Source organism: Cryptomeria japonica, chromosome 9 (assembly GCF_030272615.1).
Source record: "Cryptomeria japonica chromosome 9, Sugi_1.0, whole genome shotgun sequence".
Taxonomy (NCBI): Eukaryota; Viridiplantae; Streptophyta; class Pinopsida; order Cupressales; family Cupressaceae; genus Cryptomeria; species Cryptomeria japonica.
Window position 1 is genome coordinate 401,355,857 of NC_081413.1, and position 22,275 is coordinate 401,378,131.

Sequence of the window (22,275 nt, forward strand, 5' to 3'; positions counted from 1 at the left end):
GCATTGTCACTACCAAATTGTCATCGTATGCTTATTTGGTGATCATATCTTATGTCCTAGGACCTTCTATTTTGCATTTGCCTTTATTTCACCATTTTCTAAGTGGTCCCTCCCAAAAAGGCCCAAAATCAAACATGTCAGAGTGTTGGTTCCTGCCATTTGTTATCTGATCCCAATATTTTAATATGACCATTGGAAGTCGACCTAAAATAGGAAATACCTTGTGAACACTATATAAAGTAATCCTCCCTAATTCATTTTGATATCATCCACATTCTTAGCACTTCATTTGAGCAAGCATTATTGAGCGAATTTCTTTAGATCTAAGCATTGTAGAGCGACAAGCTACAACAACGGACATGCAAGTATGTTTTCATGATTGATTTTGTCTTGTCATGTTATCGTATCCACCCTTGGTGGCCCTATCAAAAGTGCATTGCACCACCACCATTATCAATCTTAAGGTATAATCTTGTCAATTCAGCATTTTACTTCAGATTTAACATTTGCCCTACTAGGGGTAAGCTCTTTTTTCTAATCATCATTGTTATAGTGGAGGTTAATTCATTCTTGGGGTTTGATTTAGGTAAACTCCTATGCAACATGACACTTTTCCCCTCTTTTCTCGGTGCAAGTTTCATATCCAATGACTTGTAGATTCACAAAGAGAAGACTGAGACATACAGTTCCAAATTTTGAACAAGCGAAAAACCCTAGTCTAAAGAGACACTCGTTTGTTGGAATTTTGGGAGAATAATCTACAAAGCATCTTGATCTGGAATCTACATTTTTCAACTTACAATGACATCCCTAGGTCTAGGGCACCTAGCTCCATTGACTGACACTTTCAAAATCAGATTTCAATGACAAGTTCCTTTTTGCATCTCATTTTCAAATCTGAGCTCGTACTTTGCATTTCAATTCTATATCTTTATGTCTATGTTGATTATTGTTGATTTCCTAACACTTTTCCTAGTTCATGCATCATTTCTTATCTTCATCGTATCCAATCATATCAATATCAAAAAAGAACAATCAATCACAATGCCCAACTGTCTTAAGGGACTAAAGTTGGACCTAGTTGATTATTCTCCAATAAATGATAGGATTGGAAATGATTCCTAGTTTGCATGCTTAGGACACCTAATTCCAATCCTTTTCACTACCCCATTGCTAACATATAAGCTAGGGAATGCTTCAATCTTAGACAAGTGAATTCTTTGTTTTTATAGCTCCCCAAATTTTCTTCATTTAAATGCCACAAGACTAAACATTAATTATACAATTTTGTCAACCACTAGTATGTTTTCATGATTGATTTTGTCTTATCATGTTATTGTATGAACCCTTGAAGACCCTATCCAAAGAGCATTGCATCACCACCATTATCAATCTTAAGGTATAATCTTGTCAATTTAGCATTTTACTTCAGATTTAACATTTTCCCTACTAGGGGTAAGTTCTTTTTCTAATCATCATTGTTATAGTGGAGGTTAATTCATACTTGGGGTTTGATTTAGGCAAACTCCTATGCAACGTGACACTTTTCCCATCTTTTCTTTGTGCATGTTTCAGATCCAATGACTTGCAGATTCACAGAGAGAAGACTAAGACATACAATTATGAACAAGCGAAAAACCCTAGTCTAAAGAGACTTGTTTGTTGGAATTTCGAGATAGCAATCTACAAAGCATCTTGATCTGGAATTAAATTTTTCAACTTACGATGACACCTCCGGGTCTATGGCACGTAGCTCCATTGACTGACACTTTCAAAATCAGATTTCAATGACAAGTTCCTTTCTGCATCTCATTTCCAAATTTGAGCTCATGCTTTGCATTTCAGTTCTATCTTTATGTCTATGTTGATTATTGCTGATTTCCTAACACTTTTCCTAGTTCTTGCATCATTTCTTAGCTTCATCGTATCTAATCATATCAATATCAAAAAAGAACAATCAATCACAATGCCCAACTCTCTTTAAGGGACTAAAGTTGGACCTAGTTGATTATTCTCCACCAAATGATAGGATTGGAAATGACTCCTAGTTTGCATGCTTAGAACACCCGATTCCAGTCCTTTTCACTACCCTGTTGCTAGCATATAAGCTAGAGAATGCTTCAATCTTAGACAAGTGAATTCTTTGTTTTTCTAGCTCCCCAAATTTTCTTCATTTCCCATATGTTAATTAGACACTATAACCCACTTTCATTCACATAATACACTATGCTCAAACTTAGCAAAAAACAATTATGAAAACTCTTCCTACTTCTTCCCATTGACCTATTTACCCTACACACCTTTTCACGTTGCCTACTCACCGAGTATGACCAACCACTACTACAACAAAAAATCCAAGTTGATGTGTTGTGTAATATACACCTCTCATTGCAAATAATAAAAGAAAGCTTCAAATATGTTATAAGCTAATTAGGTTGTGGCAACTTTAAGGCCCTAAATAAGTTGACTAGCATAAAAGAACCAATGAAGTACTCAAAGATGACTCAAACGTTATGCATGCATAAACCCTCTCTAGACCCTCAACATACATGACTAATGTAGAACTAAATATGCGATATATAATACATACCACACATACTTTAGATGTTTAAGGTAGAAGATTATTAAGAGAGAACAACAATTGACATTTAAGTATAGTTAGCAATGCATGATAATTTAAAGCCAACCCATTTGACTTTGCATAGTCAATTGTTTGTGTTTGATCCATTTAAATGCCACAAGACTAAACAATAATTATACAATTTTGTCAACCACTAGTATCAACAGAAGATTTTTATTTAAGAGCACAATCAATTTCAAGAGTATAAAATTTACAAAGTTTCAATATAATTGATATATACTCAGAAAGAGAAAGACGTGCAATGTAAGGCTGCCATTTTATTTTAATCAAATGGTATGAAAAAATATTTCTTGGAGAAACCAGAAACAGTGAAGCAACATAAAAAACAATAGTAAGGAAACTAAGCATACATTAGCTGAGAATAGTTCTTAAAGATTTTAAATTGAATCAACAATTGGCAACATTATTGTATTGGAACAATTAAAACATAATTCATTGGACCAAGAATATAATACCAAGCAAGGTCAATTACTATAACTCACATGTTGTGAAAAAAAGATCCCATTTCAAAAATGCCAAAGCTCCCAGAAGTTTAAAAAAATTATTCATTTTAAGCTAAGTTGCCGGTTCAGGTTCGAAGAACCAATATGCCAGTACAGCAAAATTTTGAAAGGGGGTTTGGGTTCGTTAGTACAAAAACTATATATATATACACACACACACACATACACACACACACACGTGTGTGTGTGTGTGTGTGTTTTTTAAGATTAGAATGTCGCATAGCATCATATACATCAAGTTCAATATCAAAATAATAATATCAAGTTCAAGTATCATTGTTTCAACAATTAAATATCTACTCTAAGCTGCAATTAATAATGTTTATATTAGAGGAAGACCTGGCAAACTGGAGCTCTTAGAGGAAACCGCTGCTACCTACCATCTGTACTCTGGTTGATTAACTTGTGTTGACACCTCCTATGCCTTGTGTTAAGCCTTTTCTATGGTCATATGGCACTAACATTCTGATTTGAATGTTCTTCACCCCAATGTTGTTCTCTGATCATTAAATGAGTAAATCTGATGCCCATTCACATTGATTAATAATGCTCAAGTTTGTGATCTTGATCATATTCTGAAGCCCTTGGTGGTACTCTTTTAACATTTTGGAGTCTCCTCTATCACTTTTTGGTATATACGAAGGCAAAAACAAACTTTTGGATGATTGAGGGTATACAAGATTAACTGTAAACCCTATGGTAAGGAGCAATAAGGTTGTTTTTATATAAGGGTGCATGATGGTGGTATTCAACACCTTGATCAAACTGGGTGTCTTTTTTAACTTGAAAATGGGTCCTTTGCACTTGAACATGGTTATGCATGCATCCTTCACAATCCAATCCTCACCACAAATTTAATGCTATCAATCAAGTCAGACATATTTGTAAGATTTTGAGGTACCATCAGATTTCAAGTGGCTGATTGCAAAAAAAATAAAATTTGGGGCACCCAAGCGTCTAAGTTCGCCCCGGACGAACCAGCTCGCTTGGACACGAACCCAGGCCAAACCCACAGACAAACCAGACCAGGACCAGACCCTCAGACCAGCGAACCCTGCAACTTAGATTTTAGGTAATAAAATGCTGGAACAGATGTTAATATATATAATCTTCATATTTAGTCCTAAACTGACATTGGGTTGTAAGGTGACATTTGTTGTCATAAACTTTGAGGAACCACTAAAGAATGTTAAATCCAAGTATTAGCAAGTAAATGCGAGGAAATAGTAAGGGTTGTGCGTGGAATATGAATACGACTCATGTACTCATATTAAGTTATTAACAGTCATGCATGTTTATATAAATGATTATGCATTATTTGAGTTTCATTAAAAAAAGTTTTGTGTGCATCTTGTTTTGGTATTGAATTTAATGTTTTCCTTTTGGACAGAGATAGGGGCTTTGATAAATGTTATATGGTACTAATACAAAAATATATACAACTGCAGTATCTGTTTGACAACCATGGTATCTTAAAGGCTACTCAATGCAGCAAAAAAAAATGTTCACCCTCACAAAGAACAAACTGACCTTTCCACCATGGGAATTTACAAAGACAAATAAAGGGCCAAGATCACCCGTTCATGGCAGCACATATCATGAAACCTTCAATCGGACACCAAATTAGTGATGGGCACATCCATGTATGTGGCCACATAATACGTGCCACCTCCCATCATGATCTGTAAGCTATCACAGAATTAAACAATCCCACTCCACATATGCAACATTCGGCCATTAACTACACTCACATACATATCAAGTTGTGCACTTGGATGGTTGTTGTAAGCTAGCGAAATAGCACCACTGGACCCAAGCCTTCACCTTTCCCAACATCATCCTTAAGCAAAGATGAAAGAACCAAAGAGAGTTGACAATCATACGTACCATGCCCTCAACAATGAGTCTGGCCACGTTGGGCTTGGGCACCCCACTGCACTTCGAAATTGATGATGGAATCCCAAATCATCCTCACTGGAGTGTATCATTTGTTCATGTTTTGGAAAGTTATATGTATACCATATTTTATCAATGCCAAACTATTGGGAAATTATTAATTGTAATTGTTGTTTGTATTGTGTATAATTGTGCAACCGATACTTTCAAGCCTTCATTGGTCATGAGATCATCCCTCGCAAGAATCTTAGTGACACTTGTAGTCCACACATGCCTCAGGTTGGAAGAGAACACTATTAATAAAAGACCCTGCAAGGAGAGGGTTAATAATATAGTCAAGCATATAAAAACATTACATCACATTGCACCTAGAAAAATATGCTTAAAGAAGAAAGAGAAAACAAGAAATCAACTTGCACAATCTTCAATCAGCAACTAACACCAAACTACATCAAAAAATCATCAAACAAAAGTTTGTACAACATATTTCCTAGTGAAGATCTAAACAAATGTTATAATACCTAAGATCAAAATCTATGCCATATGCTATGCCTAACCTCTATTCATCAGCAAACTGGTAAAAGTTAAAACTGATAATCTGACCAACTAATGAAATCTGGTTAACAAAAATATATTATTAAAAGAAATATATTTACATATATAATTTAACAACAAAGAGCTTAAAGAGAACGACTGAAAATCTCCAAAAAAATCCTCAATGCATTAGCATTCATCCTTCTTGTATACAATCATCTCTATCTTGATCTCATTCCAGGTAACCTCTGATGATGGTTGCAGCCTACTATATAATTTCCTTGATCTTTTGCTGAAAAACGATTACACTATTTCAAGGCACCAAGTGGTTTTCAAGGATGTATATAACAGTGCCAAGAACAAAGAGTTCCAACATATCTATTATCAACTATCACTGTTTGCACTAGCTTGATAAAAGCATGACCTTCAAGCCTTCTAGAGAGTTTTCACATAAAAGAATTAAAAATTAATTTAAAATTCATTTTTTGGTGGTGACAATTTTTAAGGATCATATCATCATACCAGATTAGATGGAATGATAAGGGATTGCACCTGTTTTTCATCCATTTACTTTTAAGGATTTCTTGCTTGCATAAAACTACACCTGTTTCTCATCTATTTAAATACTTCAAGGATTTCTTGCTTGCGTACAATACTTCAGGATACCTCGATTTCTTAATCCAAAGCAAAACTATTATTGTTGCTAGCAAGCATTAATTTATTAGGGTATGTATACAGATTTTTGGTAAACATGTTCCCTGCTTGTATATTAATCCAACATATATCAGATGGCTGATTACTCACTAACACTGGATTTAAATTTAATAGAAATACTCGGCTGGATTTTTAAGCTACATCAATTTTTCTTGCCAAGAATTATGTACAGAAATTCCTCTCATTAATCAAAAGGACAAGAACTGAATCAACGTTGCTGTACGGGATGCATAATATCTAACATGAATAGATCTGAATTTCTGAGAACCTGAATTCATTCAGATTGTGTGCAGTGGACTGTAGCTTCAACAAGGAAAAATTTCAATGAAGGGCAAACTAGAATTTTACCTAAATTATATATACAATTTCTAATAAAAACTCCCGGTTTAAAAGAAAAAAGTTTTCCACAATAGAAATCCCTGCTTGAAAGAAAATTCTACTTAGAATCTTTCCTAGTTAACATTCCCTCTTAGATGGGGAAGTAAGTGTAGCTACAAAAATATATTAGTAAATAAAGTGAAAAGACAAATATTTTTCGAACAGGGAAAAGTCAAGTTTTTTTGTCAAGGGTCTCACAGATTTTTAACATTGCCTGACCAATATTATTCAAAGCTGTAATTAATTCTTGTTGTGCTTTAACCTTGCGCTCCTCAACATATATCATCCTCTGTACATTCAAGGTATGATCTTTCAAATACTTCTCATCTATTTCCATTTGTTGCTCCACCATGCTACAATATTTTTCATGGCGTTTGATGTGCCCCTGCTCAGCCACCTTAAGATAAGAAATGGTCTGCCTGTTGTTTTCAGTCAAAGTTGATCTAATGCCTGTGGTAGCGGGATTTGCTTTCCGTTTTTTTCCAGCAAACTGATTCTCTGTATCAATGGAAGCATCTCCTCCATTCTCAAATGGTGTCTCCAGTTTTGTATTCTTTTGCAATGGGATACTTCCAGCAACAGCATCATGTTCTTCCAGTGCTCCATAATCTGAAGCTGATGTGTCAATAACCATGTCCCCAGGATGGACAGTTCGATTCTGACCAAAGTGTTTTTCCATTGCATCGAATATTTCCCGTGTAAAATTTGCTGGTAACTTCTTATCAATGCGCTCTTTTGTTGTCATGTTCCAGTAGCTCTCTTGTTCAGATAGAATACTGCGTTCGTAATGCCTAATTTTCTTGTAATCTGGCTGAATATGATCCCACCTATCCCTACATTGGGTGGCAGTGCGATTGAGGCCATTTGAGTAACATTGCACAGAGGTGTTCCTCCATTTCTCAATGGCTGATTTAGTCTGTTTCATGAAGCCACCAGGAGACGGAAGATTCTTTTCGACTTCTTTTGCATTGATGAGGGTCAGTGTTTCTTCAATAGTCCACCGTACTCTCCCCTTTGGTTGTTTCTTTTGTACTGTTGTCTGCAACTCACTGAGGGGTATAGCGTCGTGCACTTCTGCAGTCGTCACCTCATGGTTGTGTGGTATGCTAAGAGCATATGTAGCTTCACTGCCCACTTGTGTACAAACAGAATTAGAAAAAGACTGGGAAAGCATTTTCTCTTCTGAGGGCAAGATGTTTGCAATTGAATCAAGCCTCCCCCAATAAGATTCTGTAATGTCCAGGATAACAAGGATGTTCCAAGATTGGATGGTAGGTGCACTTGTCCATTACACCCAAATTGACTCGATAGAATGTCTGAAAGATTACTGTAAACATTAAAGCATGACTGTTAAATATCTTACAAACTTAAAAATACTACTTGCAGCAGCATGTTCTAGTAGCAAGAACAGCTAGCTAAAATCCAAACAAGAAAATAATTAAACAAAAAAAGTTCCATCTTTCTTCCTCTTTTGTTGCAGGAAAGCAGTCTAAATTGGAAGTAATGACAGAGAAGATCAAGAATAAAAATTCTTGCTACCAAGCTAATATATTTCCAAGTTACAGAAATTGTTAACCCTGGTCTGTATCATGTACTTGAGAAAAAACATTTTTAGTTGAGGGCTGTTCTAAGGGTGCTTTGTCCTGAATGTGAATTTAACATGTGCAAAATTACTAAAATAGAAAACTTTGTAACTGGTAATACAGCTGGTAGAATTGTTTCAGACCACCCAGATTGTGGGAAAAATGGAAGCAGCACTTAATTACAGTGCAAACAGACCAGCAGTAAATAATGGTAACCTCATACAATTATAGAGGGCTCTGTTTCCTTCCCCAGATAAAAGGGAACAGTTCTAGAAAAATATGGCTACCAGAATCAAGGAGTCTAAAACTCATAAAGATTGTTTTGGGACAGCTCGTACACATACATATGAATAAATTGTTTTGGGACGGGTCATACATTGGAACTTATTAAAGGCTTTCTTCAATGTAATCCACAATAAACACATTGCCTTGCCAAGATTCCTGGGGTTTTTAAAAGCTTTAATTCATGGTTAATCTTTTCAAAGGGAGGGCTAAGAGAGGTCTTTGGAAAAAAAATATTGGACAGAATGCATGGTCAACTAGCAAGTCGGAAGAGCTGACAGTTTTCTCATGTTGAAAGAAAGTCAGGTTTTCAATCAATCCCTGTTTACTGGTTTACCATTTTGCATTCTCAAGCCAAGGTGATAAAGAATATAGTGGACATCATGCACGATTTTCTTTGGCAGTGCACAAGGTTCCCTCTTATAGTTTGATAGAAAGGAGGCCTCTAAACTTCTTAGGAGTAGTAGATATCAAGAATTGGAAGCTAACCAACATCACTACCAATAATAAGATTGTTTGGCATACATAGAAGGAAAGGAATCAAGCATGGAGCATGATTGTTTTTAAAAAAATTTCAATAGCTTCGAACCAAACAGATTTTCACAAGAACCAAAAATCCACCTTGCTTACTGGCCATGTGGAATATGTTCACAACCACATTTTGTTAATACAGGAGCATTTTTAGGAAATAGGGAATGGAAAGAAAAAACTGTCTTTCGTAGGACTCATGGATTGTGGAATACCCTCTGGGTTTAGACATGACAGCCTGAGGAGAATTGCAGGGCATTAATATCTAGATTGGAAACAGTAGTTGAAGGACTATTGTGCCAAATTTAAAATGAAATGGACTATAGGAGAGTGTTTGGAAGGACCTTATTTCTGTGGAGAATGACCCTTCATATATTCTCATCTCACTCAACTGCTTAGCTCTATGAGACTAACACAGGAAAGGGGAAGACACCTTAGACTGGAACCACAAAGTTTCAGATGATTACTCTGTTTCAACAAAATTTCAACTACCTGCTCAAGCGTTTCTCTGAACCTCCTTTTCAAATGCTTTATCAAGAATTTAAATATTTAAGGCTTTTTCTAAAGTCGAGATTTTTCTTTGGTTTGCTTCCTATTGGAGGATCTTTACTAGATGCCTGTTGAATAGGCATAATATTTATGGTTCTTCTCAATTGAGATTGTATTTACATCTAAGAAAGAAACTGAGCATCTTCTACATTGTTACTTCTCCTGGGAAATCTAATACAAACTTTTTAGTTCAATAATTTTTTCATGGATGAGCTTCAAGAATTATATATGAATCATTTAGGTTGGACCATTAAAAACTAATGCACTGTCTTATTTTGCATCTGGAGCATGGTTCCTTCAATGATTGAGTAGGCAATCTAGCTGGAAAGGAATGGGACCACAGGGAGTTCTGGAATTTTCTTGTAGGGCAGTGACCTGACTTGTGAGGATATGAATGTCTCAAGAATCCTCTATCAGTGGGTAGCTGGTATACCTTTGACTATGAAGAAACATGTAAGTGGTGTGGCATGGATCTCTCCTATAGAAAAGGTAAAGCTCAACTTTGAAGGTGCTTCTAAAGGCAATTACTGGATTCCTCAAGCCGGTTCCAATTAGAGATCCATAGGAAAGAAATCAAATCCGATGCAAGGAACAAAAACTAAAAATTTAATATAGTCACTGAAGGAGGTTCAAGGTTGGGCTTAAGAATTGAAGCTGAGAATTATATTCCCAAGCTAATTGTGGAGAAGGAATCTTTTGACGAGGTCAAGAGAAGTAAATCCCTTGAATTGAGTCTCCATTTGATCATGTAGCAGGTGGTCTAAATGAATAACTTTTTCTATAGTCCTTTTCACTTATTGCTTCAGAGAAGCTGACAGAGTGGGCAATTGGCTGTCCAACCTTGGTGTTCAGCTTCAGGTGATTCAGATAGCGTATAAGAATTCCAAGACTTAAGCAGGTCTCTGAACATTGAGAAGGAAAACATAAAAAGTAACGGAAACTAGTTGTTTTATTTGTTAAAAACTTGAAGATGTCCATGATATAATCTAGAAGTGGGGACCTTAATCTTGCTTACTTGTATGAGGGCCTATTCATTTGTATGGGTTGAGCTGCCGATACTGACAATGATAAATGTAGTAACGGAAGAGAATTCGATGGCATTGGAAGATACTTTCCTTATAAGAAGCTGGTAGTGCAATAAACTTACTCCCAATGCAAGCGTGATTTCATGTTCATATGCTCTGAAGATTTGCAACATGGCCCACTTTTGTCTGTGTTAAGCTTAGACCTGTGGAGTTCGAAATTGCAATTTAATTTGCACGATATGGGCATCCCACTTGGTGGTTTCTTCTTACCTTCTTCATGCAACTGACCAGTGTTTTAAGAAAGTTCCCTTCCATGGGTACTATTCTCTTAGCCAATATGGTTTTTGACTTGCACTTAGTGAGTCCATTTTTGCCAAATTCTTGGCTGATTCTACACAAGAATGAACAGACTGGAGGTTTTCGAACTGACACACTGGTTGGTTCCTTAGCTTCCTAGATTGATGTGGCCTGACTCAACATTTGTTCTTTTAAGCCTTTTATTGACTTGTGTGTTTGTTCAAATAGAAATGTGCACACTAACATTAATTGCTCCCTAGTTCCCACTTTCAATTCATAGGATTGCCAGGTTGGAATATGGAGATGTCCATGCCTTATCAGGTTAGCATTCTTTCAAATGCTTTTGCCACTCATTTCTCACAGAAACAGTTTCTATTGGGTCAATGGTAAGGTTTTGAACGGCATATGCCTTCTCTGTTTTCTGTGTATTTTCCTACTGCTTAAATCCTGATAACTGATGGGAATTTCCTAGACTTGTTGTGCCTTACTGGTCTTTTTCCTTTTGGATAGGAAGATCTGGTTCTCTTCAGCATATTAGCTGAGGAAAAGCAGGCTGGAAATTTAGTCTGATTGAGGATAGGTTGCCTTTCAGATTGATGAATTCAGAATTTTTTTCTTTATCCTTCATATCTTTTGACAGCTGGGGTACCATAATATTCAATTTTCAATAAGCATTTATAGTTTTCCTTCCCTCTCTCCCTAGTACGAGCAATTCAGCTAGTTACCCTGATCCCTTAATTTCACTTTTCCTCCTCCTCAAACCCCTTCATCTCTACAAGAAGTGTTGATTGGTCCTCAAGAAAGTGAAATCCACTAATGGTGTTGATAGATGGCCCAAGGGCTCTACTGTTTGTTCAAGTAAAGTCAATATTTCAATTTGGCGATCCTGGTCCCTCTCACAAGATTTCAGATTTTAACTTTAGGGACAAAGCATTGAACAACAAACAAAATCAAGGTCCTTGGGATGTGCCAATATTTCAAGGTTCTACACGAAGGACTGGTGCTTGCATCCACTCTAGCAATGGTTTGAATCCTGATAATAAAGCCTTGAATGTTATGCCCCAAGCATATGTACCTTGTATGACTACTTGTATATACTTTATTTTGATACTGTACCTTTGGTGATGTTTTTGTATTGCCATCGATGTACTCTATCAATGATATTTTGTATTGGCATTTGGCATCCGGCTATGTATTATAGGATGCATTCATTGTGATTACGTGTGTGCCAGCTGATTCAATGTTTTGCTTCACTGTTTTCACTATATTATTTGATTATGTTATCTAGTTTTAACACCCTTTGTATTATTGATTATCAATGTTTGCATTTATGTTCTGGATCATGTGGCTTAGAATAATTATCAGTTGATACAGTTTATTGATGTTAATTCCTTTATATTATATCATTTATGTTATTTCCTTTATATTATATCATTGACGTTATTTCATTTATGTTATCGATGCAGTTGGTGCAGTTTATTGATGTTGGGTGTTTTCTCCATCTTCTATGCAGCAATATCCCTGATATTTTATTGTGTGTAAAGGCATAATTTTAGCCCCAATAGTGGTTATTTGGAGACAATTTGGTTTGAGCAAATTTGTTGTGTATCTTTCCTGTCTCACTCAATTCAAGTTGTGAGATGTATTTTGTTGATAGATGTGAAACCAAGATCCGAATCAATATCAATTTTGAATCCACATATAGTGAAACAAATAATGTGTGCATTCTCATTACGTGTGTTTATTTTATCTCTTGGTTAAAAATAATATTAAATTGAATAATGAGCTTGGTGAGGAGAGGGAAAAGGCAGAAGGGTATTTGACCAACTTAAAGAATAGAGTTGAAGATTAATCATGCCTCCTCCCAACGCACCCCAAGCTACTAGCATTTTGTAGGGAGAGGTAAATAAATTGAAAAGGCTGCTACAAGATTCAGAAAGAGAAAAGCAAACATTGGTGGCAATGGCTAAGCAAGATATCATAGACTTGGTCAAAGATGCTTCTAAAGGTAAGGTCCAAAATCTGATAAGAATGGTTGACGACCTTTGAGAATGTAACACAAATATTCAGAAGGCCTAGGTCTAATACATTGAGTTCAACCGTATACTAGCTGAGATTAATGTAAAGTGGATCCCTAGGATAATTCCCATGAAGACCATCTACAAGAATTCCAAGAATGCACTAGACAAATCAACTAAAATTGCATCAACATTTTAAGTTAGTGAAATGTTTATAAGTGTTCGAAGAATGCACTAGACAAATCAACTAAAATTGCATCAACATTTTAAGTTAGTGAAATGTTTATGAAGTGTCTACTTTCATGGCCAAGATCAAGGTTGTCTTGAAGGATAATAAAGTAGAAGAGCTCAAACCTTTCAAATCCTTAAATATCCCAGCCATAGAAGATACAAATGGAGGCTGAATGGAATGTGAATTTGGAAGGAAGAATTAAATTCTTTGGTTCCACATTTTTTGACACTCTATTGAAAGATGAGAAAGAGAACCCACTATTATTCAGTCATTACTTGGACAAAATCTTGACTCTCCAAACAGACATGGGCAGTTTCATTAAAGAGGTTAAGGTAGCATTAGATGCAAGGTGCCAGCATGAATTAATTGGAGACCGTCATGAAGGCAAATTGGTTGAGTGATGAGGAGTATGAAAAGTGGCAAGAAATATATGCCAGAAGTTATTGATTCTTTATATTCTTTCTATTCTTTCAAAATTGACCATTCTTTTGGAATCTTGAACACCACATCAGATGACATGTAGTTCCATAAAAATCACAAAAAGCGACTATGTAAGTAGTCAAAGGTTACAATAAAATAAAGGTAAATATGACAACACTCTCTGATGCAGCTAATAAATTGGGCCTAGAAAGACCATGGAGGTTGGAAAATGTGGCTACTAGATTATAACGGATTCAAATTAAGGGGGTATTGTGAAGGCTATCTCATAGGTCAACCATTACTGGTTCAAGAGTCTCACTAAGAAATTAAGAATAACTATTAATTGAGGGATTGGTTTGGCAAGCAACAAGGTCTGAGTGATCCCAAACTTTCTATCTTTATGACCTGATAAAGATATGTTTGACAGCATGGTAGACAGAGCTAGATGGGTACATGATCTTCACAAAGCAACCAGTTTTGTTAAAGAAAAAGGAGAAGCTCATTTCAGAACTCACATCTCACATGTTGACAGATGCCCTTGTTCTTTCAAGAAAAGGTTTTTGTTTGATAGTAGAGTAATGGGCTCCTAGGAAGAGTTTCATGGCAATTTCCTTCCTTCATTGGTGTTGCATCCCAAATAATGGAGGTTGTTGATCTTCTCAAATGTATCTTCGGTAGCACTTCTCCCACCCACACACAACATCAAGCCTTCGGAATTAAAGAACCTTAGTGGCATTTTAAGAAGTGCTCACAACTTTACAAAATTAATTGTAAATCTAGATGACAAGTGTCAATCATCCAAGTGAGATGAGCTTTGTCATTTAGCCATAAATAAAAGTTATTGGCAATGAGATGAAGGATTAAAAAAATTGTATTCCAAATTCAGTGCAAAAATCCATCACACTCCTCAGACAAGTAGCAATCAAAGTCATTCTGTGAAAAAATCATTGTAAATGAACATGTATTTTTCATTATTAAATCAATTTAAGACATCTTTCCATTTACGATTTATCTTATGTCAAATTGTCTTCATGATTCAATTGATTATTTCAAGAAGTTCTATATATCTTATAGGTACACACTTGTTGTGCTTATATTGCATTTCGATTAGTTTGCAGTTTAAAAAACTTTGTAAAATCTTTTTAAATGCATTATATGGGAAAAGCAGTGTGAATAATAAACTACTAAACATAATTCACACTGTGATCAGTGGAAATGCCTTTGAAAGCTTGACCTTTGCAGGACAAAGCCTAGTATATCAAGCTTTTCTGAAACTGTAGGTGGCACGTGACATCACATTGATATGTTTGCTTGCTGATTTTATTACATAGGACTAAAGGCACCTGCTGTAATCTTCTAACTATACATACATCTTATAAATGAAAAATCCTTTGAACACAATTTATTTTGTCTATTTGTCTATGAGATTAGTAAGGACATGGGAGCTGTTTCTGAAGACTTCATTTCAAATTGCCCCGCTCATACAGATGGGGATGCTTCACATTCTACATACTTCAAAATCTATCCATATGCTGCAGTGGACTAACACACTGATGACTCGTGACAAACAATTTGGGTCTATCTTGTATCTTTAAAGGTCTAATTCACTTGTAGACACTCTCAGAAATATTGAGTAATATTTCTTAATCTTAGATGATAGTTTCTTCTTTAATGGTTATGATTACCCATTCTGTTACTAGAATAACATTTGTGATCATAGCATGAAATCTTATAGGAACACCCTCCTAAACCTTGCAGAGCTCAAAATGTAGAAGAAAGGACATCCTCTCATTAGTAGCCTATTCAATTGACCACTTTAATTATAGGAGCTCTTCCAGAATGTTACCTTGTCCTTACCATAGTCATAAATTTTCATCTTATCTTGGCAAAAATATTGTTCTGAAGCATTTGAGTATCTTAAAGTATTTTTATTTTTTTATCAGTAAGGGGCACTTTTTAAGGTGCCGAACACTACTGCTGTTCAAATCCACGAGCCCAGCGTAAGCACAAAGCCTGCGAGCATAGCTGCCCAGCAGGGATTTGAACCTCGGTGGCAGTTTCACCAAGCAAGTGTTTTAACCGCTGCATTACATGGGTCACCCCGAGTATCTTGAAGTATTACATTGAACTCTCTACTCTCTATAAAAGTCCCCATACATAGTCAATTTTAATCATGTTGGCACTATGCATATTTCTGATAACTTTGTCAACAATTTGTTAGGTTTTGCCAACTATGTTGGTCACTGACAAAGTTTTGCTATCTATCTATTTTGCTGCCTTCTTAAGATTACTCTTCTTTTTGTCAGTGTTTTCAGTCATCAAAGTGATAACTCCTGAATTCGTCATATTTTCCTTCTTGTGTCGGCCTTTTACTCTGCGTCGGTAACTTCAAGATTTCAAATAACATTTAAAACCTCCAAAGAACCTATCATGCCTTTATATGTCGAAAATTTTAGGTGTTATCAAAACTCATAAAACTTCCGACATGGTTCAAAAGAAGAATTAAAATGTTCGAGGAAGACAAAATTCAAAGTATAAAGGAAGGCCCCATTGTCGCTAAATCAGGGAGTTAGCATAGCTTGCGAAACCCCTAACAAAGTTAACAAACGAGAGTACAAAGGTTTGTATTGGAAATCAAAAGCAGTGGCAGCAAAAGACAGAGTTTGCAGGACTCAAGAAATCCCCGACAAAGTTCACATAAAGGGGCTTTTCACCAACTAGGTTTTGAGCTTAACATTAAGTAAATGTCGGCAAAATGAAAGGTTTTCAAAACAAATAAAATTGCCAATAATATTTTTATAATAGTTTCATGTGCCGATAATGAAGCAAAATGTGCGTCGGCATAACAGAGAGTTTGTAGAACTACCAAAGTTGCCAACAAAGGAAGGAATGAACAGAAATTGAAAAGTGGTGAAAGCATAAGTTCCTAAAACCTAATAAAATTCCGACATGGTTACTAAAGAGCCCTAAAAACGTCATCAACAATTAATGACTAGTACGAAAGGGCAAAGGCTATTAGCGAAATCTTTTATATAGTTATCAACTGCATTTCAAACCCTATTTGTGAACAAACAGATTGGTGAAGAACAAAGGAAGGGTTTTCTCAGTGAGAAGAAAGAAAAATAAGCAAAAATTTCAGGGAGAGCACCAACGGCCAACATCAAGCTCAATATAATAAGTTCAAATTTTTCCTTCCTAGTAGTTAGTCGTATATTTCTACTGTTTGCACACTTGGAAAAAGAGAAAGTAAGGGGAGGTGCTGCCGAAACTTTTTCAAAATTTGTCGCTTTCTTTCTCCACTGCTAAAGGACAAAATGAGGTATAAGTACCAGGGATATGAACAACTAAAGGGACTAAAAAGTCAATTACCCGAAGTTCAGGACACAAAACTAGGACATGTTAACCTAGAAGATTTTCAAAGGAGAATCAATGCTCCCAACAGGCACCCAATTACCCAAAGATTGATAGAAAGCAGTCTTGTACAAGCAGCGAGGTTTTCGGTTTTAGTTCAGTGTACGGACCTGGTTTTAGAATGTATCAATCACTACAATCCGAAGACCGGGGAAATTAGGACTACCGATGACCACCCGTTGATCAAAATAGATAGAGACCCCATTAGTGCTAGTTTAAGGTTGTCAGAAAGGGAAGAATACGCAATCTGGGACTTTGCTTTGTCTCATGGCTACTTCTCTGAAAAGAAGAAAGTTTATAAAAACGATATTGCAAAGGAATGGCTAGCAATTCCAAAGAAGGGGGGGTCTCATCTACCCAAAAATCTACATAATTCATACTTTAAAGATGAAATTGCAAACATTATAATGTTATTAAAAAGGCTGCACAGAAATGAGAAGGCTCATGATTTCGAGGACTAGATGTATTTCTTTGTACAAGTAATTTTTGCCGAGGAGCTTTACTTGGATTGGGCTAGTTTGATTTCAAACAAGCTAGAGTCTGCCTTGACCAGCTTTCTCTTTCATAGGACCTTCTACATGTCTTCGTACCTGCTCTATGCCCTAGCTATCACTTGTTCATGGCCTCCGCTCAACCACGTGTAAGAATTTGATGATAACATTCAAATATATGATTATTATCTAGAGCTTCAATTAGAAAAGAGCTACAGGAACTTCAATAGGGTAAATGATGTGTTTACCATGAGAGTGGTGAAGGAATTGAAGGGAGATATTGGTCAAACAATCTCTGTTGAAGCCAAAACTTTAATTAACACCTATGGCAGCTATTTTATTCAATATCAAAGGTTCAAATACATTCAAATATATTAAAATATTCGATGTTGTATTAAACAACGGAGACAAACTCTCCTTAAATAGATTTACACAAGCGATGTTTCTATAAGAAACAATCGTAAAGTGAAACCAGAAATAGAGACTACCTAAGCAAACTAGACAACTAGATGACCATTAAAGAAAAAATACATTACTCTAACACCCTCCCTTAATGGTCATCATTCTACCAACCAAGAGAAAAACAGAGAAGGCTGACCCCTTCTTCTCAAAACGCTCTGTGACAAGAACCTGCCATTGACCCTCCCAGAATCTGCAGAACTTCTAGATATCACAAATCAAAAATCATCACAAATCGTCCAACTTGATGTTGGGTAACAAAGGTATCACTCCCTGTAGCTAGAGACATTGAGATGAAGATGAAACTGAAACCACGATTTTGAGGAAAAATCGGCAAACCCTCAACAAACTTTTGCTGATGAGCATGACGCCCCAAAACAAACTGCAAGAAGCCACGACTTTTGAGGAAAAAATCGCCAAACCCAAGAACTGAAGATTACAAAGCATCATTTTTCAGAAAAAAACAATAAAAACCCTAAGATAGGAACAATTGTACCCATGACTTTTGAGGACAAAATCATGCGAAACGCAGAATCCCACGCGAACATTGCAAATTATAAATGACCTAACATGATTTTTGAGGTGAAAAATCAATCAAAACCGAACACAAAATATGAGACACAGATCAAAATACAAAACTTCATTTTTGAGAAAAAATAGTAAAACACTTTCAAAACGATTTTTAAGGCAAAAAATTGCACAACCCACAATATTTTTGAATGGACAAAAATTATAAAACCCTCCCAAAGTTTTTGAAGGGAAAAAAAAAATTATTAAAAAAAAACCCGAAACTCCAAAAAACGTAGAAGAAAAATCTAGTCACGACTAGGGAAAACTAGAAAATCGGGAGAAAATGACGCGTCGCGGCTAGATAATCGGCTACAGAAAGATGCGGGCATGAAAAATGTGAAAATTGCGCCACCCGCAAACCCTAGAACCTTCGAACAGAGACAAAGGTATAGGCGTTGGCCGAAAATACATTCACGCAGCTCAAAAACAAAAAACCCCTACCGCATGCACATGAATAGGAAATAGTGACGAAAGAAGATGCAAAAACACAGAGAGTTCGTCAAAAAAACAAAGGAAAGGAGGTTCATTGCAAAAAAGCTCCACACAGTTTACATAGGCAAAGAGAAAAACTCTCGACGGCAGCTCTCAAAACGAATGCAGACACACAGAAAACAAACACGCGAGCTTAAAGAAATGAGAACCCTCATGCATGAAAACTGAAAACCCTCAAGATCTTCTAAAACCTCCAAAATCTTCAGAAAATTTTCACTAAAATTAGAATAACGAATTTTTTTATTTTTGTAAAAAAATCCAAGAACAAATTTTTGGAAAAAATTCCAGATCAAAAGAGGCTCGAATTTTTCTTAAAAAATTCGCCAAATTTTAGAGAACCCCATCGACCCGCTCTGATGCCATATTAAAACATTCGATGTTGTGTTAAACAATGGAGACAAAGTCTCCTTAAATAGATTTACACAAATGATGTTTCTTAAAGAAACAATTGTGAAGTGAAACCGGAAATAGAAACTACTTAAGCAAACTAGACAACTAGATGACCATTAAAGAAACAATACATTAATCTAACAAAATAGTTGGCTATGATGAGTTACCTAACAAATTGCCTAGGTACCCTGAGGATAAATTTGTTTTGATTGAGGTGTGCAAAAAGATAGCTGAAGTGAATAAAATTTGTTCTCAAAGAGAAAGTTGGTTACTCTTTTCCTATTAAGTTAGGATTGTATTTTTGTGATTCACAATTTGATGCCTTGAATTTGGAGAGAGCAACTATTAAATATAATTGTTCCATGTATGAGAGAAGGTTTCCCTTTGACAGTCAGGATTGTATCAGGAACAACTTGTGTCTGAGTTCATCATTTCATCATGTTCCTCAACTAGAAGATTTCTCAATTGACTGTGCAAACGAATATGAAGAAAGAATGAGAAATTGGATGAGACTCAGTGTCAAACAGATTTTATTGTATAGACTCGATTGGGATGTCTCTAGCATTAATGATGATGAATCTGATTTAGTTGATACAATTTATTATTCATAGATTCATGGTTCACAAATTATTTGTATAGATTGGAGTTTAAGGGAACCCAATGATTTACAAACTGGGACTGTTGTTGTCTTGAGGAGAACACAAGAATGGATACCTAAGAAAAAGGGAGATAGTGCAAAAACAAGCACTAAAGGAGCTCTATCGACAAGTACACAAGCTTACCCATACACTGTAGCCTCAATAACCAATGTGAGGCTATCTTCACAGCAACATGCAGCATAATGAAGTCTTGGTGGAGGAAATGGGGAAGATCCCAATAAAAATAAAACAACTAAGAAAACATGTGGAGGTGGTCCTTTACTAGACTCAGGTGTTTCATAGAATAAGGAGCAAGATTTTGTAGTGGAGATTCTAAATGCAAATCCTCTATAAGAAGATGAGCTACAAGCAGGAGCTCAAGGACACAAGGCCTCCCCAAGTTTCCCATTTGGTCAATAGAAAACTAATAAGGCTTCCCCTTTGAGGAGAGCTCTTCATTTTTCCACCCCTGGTATGTTTTCTCAAACAAATTCCACAAGAACTCCATCTTGGTTGGAATCTTCATTAACAAAGAAGAGAAAAATGGTACCATTCAAGGTGCCTGATAACAATATAGTGGGGAAATTAAATCAAAGAACCCCAAAGGCTAAAAGGTTGAAGACAACATCCAGATCAATGGAAGATGAGGATTCTAGCAATGACAATATAGAAACTGATTGACCCATAAAGGATAAAGAACCCAGTCAAGCTACACCCGATGATTTCAATGTTTCAAGAGTAGACTTAGGGCCACCGAGTAGAGAAGGAGACAAGCATAATTTCTAGGTGATTGCCAATAGAATATTGGAAAGATATAAAAAAAAAAAGATGGACAAAGACGAACTTAAGGGACATATAGACATCTTGACAAACTGCCTAAAGAATTTAATTGATCCTTCTGTATTGCCAGTCTCACAAACTCAAGATAATTTCGATCTTACTTCTCCAAGTGCTCAAGCCATGTTCAACAAGGTACAAGAAGATAGCTCTTTTGGTAAAATAACCAGAGAATGGATTGAAGATATTTTTATTAAAGGCTATCCATTTCTAGAAAAGATCAAAATAGCATATGATAATATCCTACAATCAAAGAAACTTATTCAATCTAAGATTCATGGATTGAAACAAGATGAAGTCGCATGGAATAAGGTGCTTGTTGAAATAAATGAGATAGCCACAATGGATGCTCAAAGTGCTGTTAGAGAGAATATCTTAATAGATCTAAATGATGAAAGATACACAATATGGTCCGAGGCTTTAAAATGGAGGAGTCAGCTTGAGAAGTAGTGTATTGACGAGTTACATAAAGTAATGAAGGAATGCAACAAAGTGCATGCAGAAATAACTAAATTGGCTAACAGTGTTGTTTGTAGGTTGAGAAAGAAGACTAGCAATGAGGCGACATCAATAGATCAAATCAAGGAAGAATTTCAGAATGGCATTAAGTCTCTCTCTGATGATAAAAGAACGTTTGAAAGAGATAGCTTTCAAAAAATTGTAAACCTCAGCGATTGTCTTAATTGCAATATTCATTAACCTACAAATATCCAAGACAGAATAGATAAGATCAAAACAGGAAATGCAGTTTGGGACATTAAATTGAAATCCATTTTCATTCCCAAGCATGCAGAATTGGCTCCACTTTTGAAGACAGAGAGATTTCATGGAACGGCTTGCAACCTCCCAACCGCCTCCACTTGTTCAGACAGCTACCGCTCCACCAGCTCAATCCTAATTGGCCCTTTAATATTTCAATCATTTTATTTGTTGTTATAGACACCTAAAATTGTCTTGTCTAATTAAATAAATATTTTTTATTTATTTAATTATTTTATCCTAATTCTTCTATTAATTAAATAAATTTTTATTTATTTAATTAATTCATTTATCTTTTTCTAGCCTTTTTCTTCATTTATAAAAATATATTTATTTATTTAATTTGTCCTTCCCCTAAATTAAATAAATATTTTATTTATTTAATTGAATCCCACTTCTTCTATTAATTAAATAAATCTTTATTTATTTAATTAATTCATTAGCCTTTTCTACCCATGACACATGTCATTCATCTTTTAATTCCTATACTACCTACCCTCTTATTATTTTTTTATTTCTTCTACCTACCCTTTAATCCTAGCCGACCATCTATCTTTTACACCTCTTAATCTTATCCCTCCATTTCTTACAGTGTCTTCTTTATAAGAGGATGCTTCTTTCATTATCA

General features: G+C 35.6%; 1 protein-coding gene across 2 annotated transcripts in view; it reads right to left on the reverse strand.

Moving 5' to 3' along the window:
* Window positions 1-4,540: 4,540 nt before the first annotated feature.
* Window positions 4,541-22,275, reverse strand: part of LOC131073154 (trihelix transcription factor ASR3) — a 31,822-nt gene continuing 14,087 nt past the window's right edge. For both annotated transcript variants that reach the window (XM_058009542.2, XM_058009552.2), the window contains exons 2-3: window positions 6,865-7,993; window positions 4,541-5,349 (exon numbers count right to left, since the gene is read on the reverse strand). In XM_058009542.2, coding sequence (XP_057865525.1) covers window positions 5,288-5,349; window positions 6,865-7,840 — 1,038 coding nt within the window. In that variant the 5' untranslated portion in view covers window positions 7,841-7,993 and the 3' untranslated portion in view covers window positions 4,541-5,287. The remainder of the gene's footprint in view (window positions 5,350-6,864; window positions 7,994-22,275) is intronic.